Source organism: Vigna umbellata, unplaced genomic scaffold (assembly GCF_029865625.1).
Source record: "Vigna umbellata cultivar VRB3 unplaced genomic scaffold, Vumbellata_1.0 scaffold_839, whole genome shotgun sequence".
In the NCBI taxonomy this organism is placed as follows: Eukaryota; Viridiplantae; Streptophyta; class Magnoliopsida; order Fabales; family Fabaceae; genus Vigna; species Vigna umbellata.
This window is the reverse complement of record NW_028274604.1, coordinates 17133-27408: the sequence shown is the minus strand read 5'-3', so window position 1 is coordinate 27408 and position 10276 is coordinate 17133. Positions and strand designations below refer to the sequence as shown.

General features: G+C 40.8%; 1 protein-coding gene across 1 annotated transcript; it reads right to left on the bottom strand.

Annotated features, from left to right (window-relative positions):
- Window positions 1–3495: 3495 nt before the first annotated feature.
- Window positions 3496–4494, bottom strand: LOC148190520 (uncharacterized; the record flags this gene model as incomplete). Its single annotated transcript, XM_088102841.1, has 2 exons — window positions 3691–4494; window positions 3496–3537 (listed from the first exon to the last, which is right to left on the bottom strand). Coding segments are annotated over exons 1-2 (664 nt in total), but the record flags the coding sequence as incomplete, so codon positions are not given.
- Between the last annotated feature and the right edge of the window lie 5782 nt (window positions 4495–10276).

The window sequence follows — 10276 nt, the reverse complement described above, 5'->3', positions numbered from 1 at the left end:
TAACTTCCTCAGCTAAAATATCCGTACGTGGTTGCGGCTGGACCTCCAAGTGTGCACTGGAAAAAAACCCTTTTTTTCTTCCTCCCAACCGAGAGCTCTCGCTTCTTCCTCTCCACTTCCTGGACCGTGAATCATTTTTTCCTTCCAGCACCACGTTTTTTTTTTCACTTCTCCCCTGGACCGTGAGTGCTTATCTTCTTTTTCTCCCCATGGCAGCTGGAACTCTGCTCTTTTTCAGTGCCTTGCTGGACGCTCCCATTGTGAAGGCCTGGATGCTTCTTCTTTCCACGTGCACCCCTCCAAGCTCAAGACCGTGAGGTGCTTCTCATGTGCTGGACCATGTGTGCTGTTTCTGCAGAGTGCACCTTCCTTCCAACACTGGACAACATCTTCTTGTGTGGGCCGCATGCTGGACGTAGCTGCTGCCCTTCCGTGAGCTGGAGCGTAACGTGCAGACTTCACTTCCACTTGTGCACCTCCCGGATGAAGCCCATGCTTGGTGCTTGTTTCTCGTGCAATCTCTGGATGCTACTGGATAGCGTGTGAATCCAAACTGCTACTGCTGTGCTGGACCGAGATCTAGATTTCTCCCTGCTGGGCTCCCGTTTTTCTCACCGTCGCACCACCTTCCTCTCTCGGTACCTTTTTTTTTCTTCCAGTACCTCCCTTGCAAGCTTGCGGATGAAAGCTGGATTAGGTGTGGGCCGTGGTGATGCTGGAGCGTGGTGAAGGTGCGGAGTGTGCTTTCATTAGATCCAGCTCAAAGACCGTGAGCTGCTTGGACGTTGCTTCTTCGTGCACCTCCAAAAAACTGGAAAATGCTGTCCGTGTGATTGCTTCTTCACGTGGGCCGTGTGGCGTGTGCTGCTGCGGACGTGTGGATTGCTAGACGCCACTCCTCCGTTGATGCTTCTCCACGTGTGCTGGACCGATGTGCACCTCCCATTCTCTCCAAGCACACACCTCCTAAGATGTTGTTCCTTCCCTTGGGCCGTGAGTGTGAGTGAGCTGCTGGATGCACCCCTTTCTTCCCATGTGAAAACTGCTGGACTGAGCTGTGCGTGATGTGCAACCGTGAGCTCCAAGGCTGCTGTGTGCTTCCAAAAAAAATACGTGGCAGCACCTCCAGTTCATTTTCTCGGCTGGACCATGTGCTGGATGCACCCCCAAAATTGAAATCCACACCTCCTTTCTCATCTAGCCTCTAAATGTCCCAAATTGTATCCAACAATTTCCCTACAATTAATAATGCAAATAATTAGTCCAAATAATTCAAATTAATTAAAATAAGAATTTTTGGTCAAATTAAGCACAATTAGCAAAAACGGGAAAATACCGGACAATTAAGCACAATTCCCCGATTAAATTCGGTACAATAAACTAAGTGAAGTGAATAAAATATTGACTCATCAAAATAGACCACACTTAGTCTTTTGCACTCCTGGGCAAAATCAAGACGTAGATCAAGGAATAGTTCAAAGGACTTTTAGGAAGGTGACACAGACACAGCATACAGAAAACAAAGACTCAACAAGGACAGAAACAGAATTACACAGTTCTCCAGGAATCTGGACAGAGAAAGGAAGTAGACAATTCCAACACAGAATGAATCAGAGAAAGCAGATACTCATGAAATCATCCAAGCAATTCAGTACAAGGAAAATATTCAATCAGTTCAAGAGATGAATCAAAAGCAACAGAGCCTCACAGATGCACACAATCAGTGTTTCTCTCAAGTGTTTAAGGTAAAACAATGTCTCTCAATGCACTCAAGAAAGCAAACAACAGACTTGGCAAGCCTCTAATATCAACACTCAGAAACATATGCATGTTCAAATCAAAAGGTCTTTTATGGATGTAATGGGGCCAAGGACAAGGGAGGATAATTGTGGAAGAGAAGCTACAAACCAAAAGAAATAGAGGAGCAATGGGGAACAAGTGTAAACACAGTCAAATCACACCCAAAACCTCTAATTCAATCCTCTTCTTGACTCCATTATTCGCACATTTTTTTTTCATTTTTTTTTTTTTTTCATATTTTTTTTTTTTCGTCTCTTTTCTTTTCTCTCCGTTTAGGACACAACTATAGGAGACAAGATACAATTCATATTTCCAAAAACAAAACAAGAAGAGGAACCAACTAGCCAATTCATATGAATCCCCAAGAAGACCACACTTGTTCCTAAAACACTTCCAAAGCTCCAAAATTCCCTAAGGTTAAGGTAATCATGGTTTTTCACTGAGGGCTAGTGTATGAGCTTCAAAACAAGGAAATGGTGGAAAGTATAGGCTCAAAATGGGTTATCAAAGAATTAAAACAAGGTAAGCTTATTTGGCTAGAGAGGCTCAAGAACAAAATTGCCTTTATCACTTCCAAACATGCATATCAATCAAGAATTATCAACAAGAGTCAAGCCAAGGCATATGTGCAAGCAATCAAGAGACATATCACACACAAGAAAGAACATAAAGTAGCTCAAATCTCACACAGGGTAATTCTGTCACAATCAATTCAACTCTCAAAAATCATAATCATCTTCCAAGCAGAGAAAAGCAAGGAATCCAACATCTCAGAGTATCAATGAAGTGAATTGAAAGACTAGTCTACAACTTAAACACAGTCCAGAATTGAAGAGAAAAATGCAAAAATGTACACAAGACATGACAAAAATAACCTAGAAAAGAAAAAATTTAACAAAGAAAACAAAAGCTATCAAAGAAAAATAAAAATCTCCCCCAATAGACCACACTTAAACTACACAGTGTCCTCAATGTGTCATAAGCATAAAATCGGAAATCAAAACAGTCAACAGATCATGGACAAGTGCAATAAAAGTAAGGAAAGGGGGAGAAGAGAGAAAGAAAACTCCCCTGATCATGGTGGCAGTTGCCAATTTTGGACTTGCAGGGAGATGTCTTCCACCACAGTATCCAGCCAGGAAGTTTTGAGGAAAAATTGCTTCATCCTCCATATTTGATCTAGCAGGGAAATGTCTTCCATAGCTGGATCTAAGAAGTGATTGTTGATGAGCGGGTTCAGCTGGTGCTTATTGATGTTGAAACTGTTGTGTATGTAAGCACCTTTTTCTTCCACTGTGGGTGCATGTTGGTCAAATTCATGTGTACCTCCTGCAACATGGTTAGTGCAATGTGGCTCTACAGAAATTACATGCAGGGGTATAACACCCAATCCCAGTGTGACAGGCTGAACCTCAGATACATCCTCAGAACATGAATCAATTTCAATTTCAGAAACATTATCAACCACAGACTCAGATTCATGTTCAGTGCATGGATGAGAAGTATTCAGATATGATGGCAAAAGTGGTTTCTCATCATGCAGAGAGGGAAAATTAAAAGCATTCTCATCAACAATATAATCATCAATAACATACCCATCAACATCATAATCATGGACAGCATAGTCAAAATTAGGTATGTTTTCCTCCACTTCCCTAAAGCTCGGAAAAGTGGTGGAAGATGAAAATTGTCTACCTGATTCAAAATTACTGCTTATACCTGCCTGGTCCTCAAAATCTTCATAAGTCTCCGCATGTGCAAGAGTAGGACCATCTGAAGGTGGGAAAGTATGTGGCGCAGTAGTAAGCTCATGACTCTTCTCCCCATCTTCTATGTTGATGCCACTATCATCATCATCTGGAATCTGAACAGTCTGAAATGGTAACTCTGAATCTTGAGACTGTTCTTCAGTGAGTTTAGTGGCCATCTGCCCTATCTGATCAGTCATACTCTGAATGGCAGCTCCTATTTCTTGCTGGAACTGCATGTTCTCTTGTCGAAACTGAAGGTTCTGCATGGTCATCTGCTCCAACAACTCCTGCAATGTAGGCTCAGAAGTAGAAGGCTGAGGAGCTATTTGAGTAGGAGCATCATAAAATTGCATCTGTTGTTGTTGCTGCTGTTTTTGTTGCCTGTTGTTGTAGATGTTTGTAGCATAAGCCTGAGGTGCATCAAAGGCAGCATGGTGTTGCAAAAAAGGACATGCATCTGTATAGTGGTCACTAGAAGGACAAATAGCACATAGTCGTGCAACAAATGCAGATGGAGATGCAGATCTCTGGTTGGTAGTGAACTGTGTCACCAACTTCGCAAGAGAGTCAATCTTTCCTTCCAACTTGCTTTCAAAATCTGATAAAGACTGGGCAACATCATCATGTACGCCCCTCACCAGAGGATGCGCAATATTGTTCTCCTTATAGAAATCAGCAGAATAATTAGAGTACCATGCAGAAGGAGAATCATAAGTATCGGCAGAATAAGCACTATTCACAAAACCAGAATAAGTAGACATGGAAAAATAAAAATACTAAAAATTACGAAACAAATAAAACACAACACATTTATACATGCAACACGCACACACAAAACAGGATATCACATCACAACACAAGACAAGACACAACACACACTGACACAACAAAAAGACCTAAGACTGAACCATTGGTCCCCGGCAACGGCGCCATTTTGATGAGAGGGTCGCACCTCCCAACAAAAGTTGTGCATAAAAGAATGCAGTACAGTTACTAGGAAGTGACTCCTAGGTCGTCTCTCAAGGACCAATTTGGGTTCAGTCTCATATCAACACGTAGTGGGGGGATTTTTTGATTGTTTTTGTGCGGATAAAATTAAACACGACTGAATTAAAATTTCAAAACACTGAAACGAAATTACAGCAACACGAAACAATAAAAATAAATCTGGAACAGAAAACAGAAAATACAGAAAACAATAAAAATAGAAAACAGCAAAATTCAAACATGGAAACAGAATTAAAATGACAGCAGCAAAATACAACAAACAAAAATACAGAAAATTATTTCAACATATAATATAAAATATTTAAAGGGCAAAAGAAATAAAAGAAAAATAGAACTTCTCTACCGTGACCCATTCATCTGCCAAAAGAAATTGAAATCGCAAATTGCTTCTGAAAGTCCTCCTTGGCCGTGACACTACAACCATTCTCTAAAAACAAGAAAAAAAAATAAAAGCAAGCTACTTTTCTCGAGCAGCCGTGACTGCCCTCTCTTTTCTTCTCCGTTCCAGCAAGAAACACTAAAGCTTTAATATATAAAAAAAAATGTTGGAATGTGTGCATCTCCCAAGCTGAAACACCACTGCCCCACATTTCTCAACCATTCTCTCTTTCTAAAAACAAAAAGTGAATCATCATAACATCCCTGAAGCTGGACGTGACACCTACTGCCTTCTCCAGCTCCTGCTTCATTCAACCCTTTTCCTAGGTCTTAAACAACACTTTTAAATCAAATGCATGCAGTAATTAACTTCCCAATCGGTGCAGACTTAAAACTAATCAGAGAAAAATAAACTCTTGGGACATAACCCCTCATGGACGTGTGCTGAAATAAATAACTTCAATACAAATTGCTGAATCAAAGCTTCATTCAATGATAACTTCCAGAAATAAAACGTTCCAACCATTCACAAAATTCAAACGAACAGAAAATATGTTTTCTTCTTCACTTCCCCATTCTCTGTAACAACAGCGTTCAAGAGCCAAAAAACCAAAATGAGTGTGGCAAGTGGCGGCTCCTACGCACGCCCCCTACCCCCACTCTCACTACCCTCTGGAACGCCCCCCTCAACAGTGTTCAAAAAGCCCATAAAATAGTAACTTCCTCAGCTAAAATATCCGTACGTGGTTGCGGCTGGACCTCCAAGTGTGCACTGGAAAAAAACCCTTTTTTTCTTCCTCCCAACCGAGAGCTCTCGCTTCTTCCTCTCCACTTCCTGGACCGTGAATCATTTTTTCCTTCCAGCACCACGTTTTTTTTTTCACTTCTCCCCTGGACCGTGAGTGCTTATCTTCTTTTTCTCCCCATGGCAGCTGGAACTCTGCTCTTTTTCAGTGCCTTGCTGGACGCTCCCATTGTGAAGGCCTGGATGCTTCTTCTTTCCACGTGCACCCCTCCAAGCTCAAGACCGTGAGGTGCTTCTCATGTGCTGGACCATGTGTGCTGTTTCTGCAGAGTGCACCTTCCTTCCAACACTGGACAACATCTTCTTGTGTGGGCCGCATGCTGGACGTAGCTGCTGCCCTTCCGTGAGCTGGAGCGTAACGTGCAGACTTCACTTCCACTTGTGCACCTCCCGGATGAAGCCCATGCTTGGTGCTTGTTTCTCGTGCAATCTCTGGATGCTACTGGATAGCGTGTGAATCCAAACTGCTACTGCTGTGCTGGACCGAGATCTAGATTTCTCCCTGCTGGGCTCCCGTTTTTCTCACCGTCGCACCACCTTCCTCTCTCGGTACCTTTTTTTTTCTTCCAGTACCTCCCTTGCAAGCTTGCGGATGAAAGCTGGATTAGGTGTGGGCCGTGGTGATGCTGGAGCGTGGTGAAGGTGCGGAGTGTGCTTTCATTAGATCCAGCTCAAAGACCGTGAGCTGCTTGGACGTTGCTTCTTCGTGCACCTCCAAAAAACTGGAAAATGCTGTCCGTGTGATTGCTTCTTCACGTGGGCCGTGTGGCGTGTGCTGCTGCGGACGTGTGGATTGCTAGACGCCACTCCTCCGTTGATGCTTCTCCACGTGTGCTGGACCGATGTGCACCTCCCATTCTCTCCAAGCACACACCTCCTAAGATGTTGTTCCTTCCCTTGGGCCGTGAGTGTGAGTGAGCTGCTGGATGCACCCCTTTCTTCCCATGTGAAAACTGCTGGACTGAGCTGTGCGTGATGTGCAACCGTGAGCTCCAAGGCTGCTGTGTGCTTCCAAAAAAAATACGTGGCAGCACCTCCAGTTCATTTTCTCGGCTGGACCATGTGCTGGATGCACCCCCAAAATTGAAATCCACACCTCCTTTCTCATCTAGCCTCTAAATGTCCCAAATTGTATCCAACAATTTCCCTACAATTAATAATGCAAATAATTAGTCCAAATAATTCAAATTAATTAAAATAAGAATTTTTGGTCAAATTAAGCACAATTAGCAAAAACGGGAAAATACCGGACAATTAAGCACAATTCCCCGATTAAATTCGGTACAATAAACTAAGTGAAGTGAATAAAATATTGACTCATCAGTGAGCGTTCGACTTAGCCTAGCTTGTCCCACGAATGAAAATAAATTGAAGTATAGTTAGGACGCTCGGTTTTGTTTACCAGCGTTCGTCATAAGCAACGCCTAGTATTATACTAAGCGTTCGTCCAAATGAACTCTCGATCTTAGATAGAGCGTTCGTCCTAGTTAGCGTTCGGTCTGATACCGAACGTTCGTTCAAATGCGCGTTCGTTCTATTTGGTGCTCGGTCATTGACCTAGCGTTCGTCCTAAGAAGGGTTCGGTTTCTACTGAACGCTCGTCCTTATCATTGCTTCGTGAGCGAACTTCACAGCGTTCGTTCAATTTATTAATTAACGTTCGGTCTTTGACTGGCAGTATTCGTTTCCGAATTTATTAATGCTCTGATTATTTATTTGAATTCATTTAAACTGTGATGGTCCTTTTCATTTAACCTCAAGTCTTTATACTTAGAATTTTCCTAAGTATTATTCGGATCTTTTAGACTCAATCTCAATTAAATTACTCATTTGTCTTAACGTCTGTGAATGGATAAGGGTTCGTTTCTTTTGTTCAGAAACGAGATTGCAGTGTACTGAAATACATTCATCTTGATCTATTAAAGGATAAGCTTTTGTTTAAATTAAGAGAGTGGAACACAGAATGAAAATCTGAATAAGAGGAATGGTTAATAATGTGCGAATGATGTTTTGAATGAATTTGATTGGAATGGATTGTGAATGAGCGTTCCAAGGAGGGACGTCTCCATGATGTGAATATGATAAGTAATGTAGTATGACCATGGTAAAATCGCTGATGGCTGTTCATCCTGATATTCCGTGAGTGCTCATCCTCATGTAGAGGAGAGCAGGTCATGCGTGGGAATGGCAGGAGGCACTAGTCCTACTGAGTACTTTGGGCTGATAAGGGTTAACCTCGGGTGGCAGCTGTTGAGTGCATCCCAGTTACTACACCACCCGGGTGCAGGAACGCCTGCGGTTACATGGATCATACAGTCCGGACAGTCTTTAATTATGAGAATTTTGAATAAGTTACTGTATGCGAAAAAAATATATCTAATGTTGTATGAAATGCATGATTGATTTACTATGTTAAAATATGTTGATTGTATAAATTAAATTACCTAAGCTTACCCTTGCAATTTTTCCTTGTGTTGTCTACTGTTTCTGTATGTCCGTCTTGTCAATGCAATGATCATCCGTTGTGGATGTGAGCAGATGGTGAGGCACCCCTGGAAACAATGGTGGAAGAAGAAAATTTGGAGGATGCCAACTTGGTAGAGGTTGAAGTTAAATCTGAGCAGTAGGGGCTCGTTCCGTAGTGGCTGTTAGATTTTCTGTACTGAATTTTGGAAGTTCTGTATATAGTTTTGCAGAACTGTTTCATCCAGAATTGATTTTGTATTTTTTTTGATAGATTCTGAACGCTGTAATTGTAGTACGTTCAGTTTAATTTTTTTGTTTAGCAGCTGTTGTAAATATTAAGACTGCACTGTATTTTCTGTAAATGTGATTAGTTCTGATTAATGGTAATTACTATTTATTGGGATGTTACAGTACGTAACTATACGCGGTGTTTTAAATGTTTATAACCAAATTTAGGATGGTAGAAAGTTTAGTTTCTTAAATAACTAGCCTTAAAACAATCAAAACTTATTAAGAATAATCAGGAATGTTGAATTTTAGCTAATATTATTAAAAATTATTATATTGAAAGTTTTCTCACGAGAGGTGTTATGTAAGTATATCTCATAAGAAAACATAAATGAATAGTTATTTTTGTTTGAAGGGAAGATTGTGGAGATTCCAAGAATCAATTTAGTTCTATGTTAAACATTGAAAAATATATAGAAGAACGAAGACACACATATTTGTTGAAGATTTTGAAATTCAAGTGCTAAGTTTCTTTTACGTTGGTATTTTCTTACAAGCAATAGTGTATTCACCATTTAATATCACAATGGGCAACTAGTAACTGTTTATGTGGAACAAAAATAAACATCTAGAATGCAACCAACCAAAATAACTTGCACCACATGATACATCCTAGGAGATGTAGAGAAGCAGAGCCGTGAGATTGGAGGTGCAGGGAGACTTGGAAGACAGCTGAAACCAAGGTAGCAGTTGCGGTAGCAGCTACAGATTGTTGTGCAGACTTGAAATTTCTGGATGGGATCTTTGGAAGTGTGGCAGCGGATTGTTGGTGTTTATGGTGAATGGAGATGGAGGCTAGCTTGGAGAGATGATTAACAACTCAGAAGGCTTCCTAGAGTGGAAGAAAGTTGCAATGGAGATCAAGCTAAGAAGTGACTCTTGGAGAAGAAATTTGCTAAACATTCAGCAGAAATTCTTTACTACAATCCAAAAGTAATCTACAAGCTTTGCCTATGAGATTTTATAGATCAATCTCAAGGCTTAAGCAAACAATTTACACGTTTCAGATCTGAACCCATGTGCTAAATGTGTGGCTTCTAAAACACGTGACAAATGAGTTTTATGTGGAGAAAACAATTACTAATGCAGCCCCATAGAAGGATAAGCACACCCCTTCTTGTATAGAAATGTCTATTTTACCCTTCTCCATGTTTTGGCAGATTTGGAATATCTTCTTGTTCTCCAATTTTCCATCCAAAGATAGCAAATAGTACTTGACCTTGGGGAAAATATTCATCTTGGAGCTTTTTGGCCATTCCCCTTGTGATGGGTCCTATGGTGTTATACCTTCTTGTATCATCCCCTCCCTCTTGAGAAGGATTTGCCCTCAAATCCAAAAGATCTTCATCTTCACTATCAAATCCTGCAAAAGGTTTAAGATCAGATACATTGAAGGTAGCATGAACACCATATTTAGGAGGAAGATCAAGTTGATATGCATTGTTATTAATCCTCCTGATCACTCTAAAAGGTCCATCTCCTCTAGGATTGAGTTTAGATTTTCTTAGTTGAGGAAATCTTTCCTTTCTAAGATGAATCCAAACTAAATCTCCTTCATTGAAGATTAACTCTTTCTTGCCCTTATTATGTTTCTTGGCATATTTCTCATTTTGTTGTTGAATTTGAATTTTAACCCTTTGATGTAAATCTTTGATAAATTTAGATTTAGATACCCCATCTTGATGAATAAACTCAATAGAATTTGGAAGGGGTATTAAATCCATGGGTGTCAAAGGATTAAAACCATAAACAACTTCAAAAGGAGACAATTTAGTAGTTC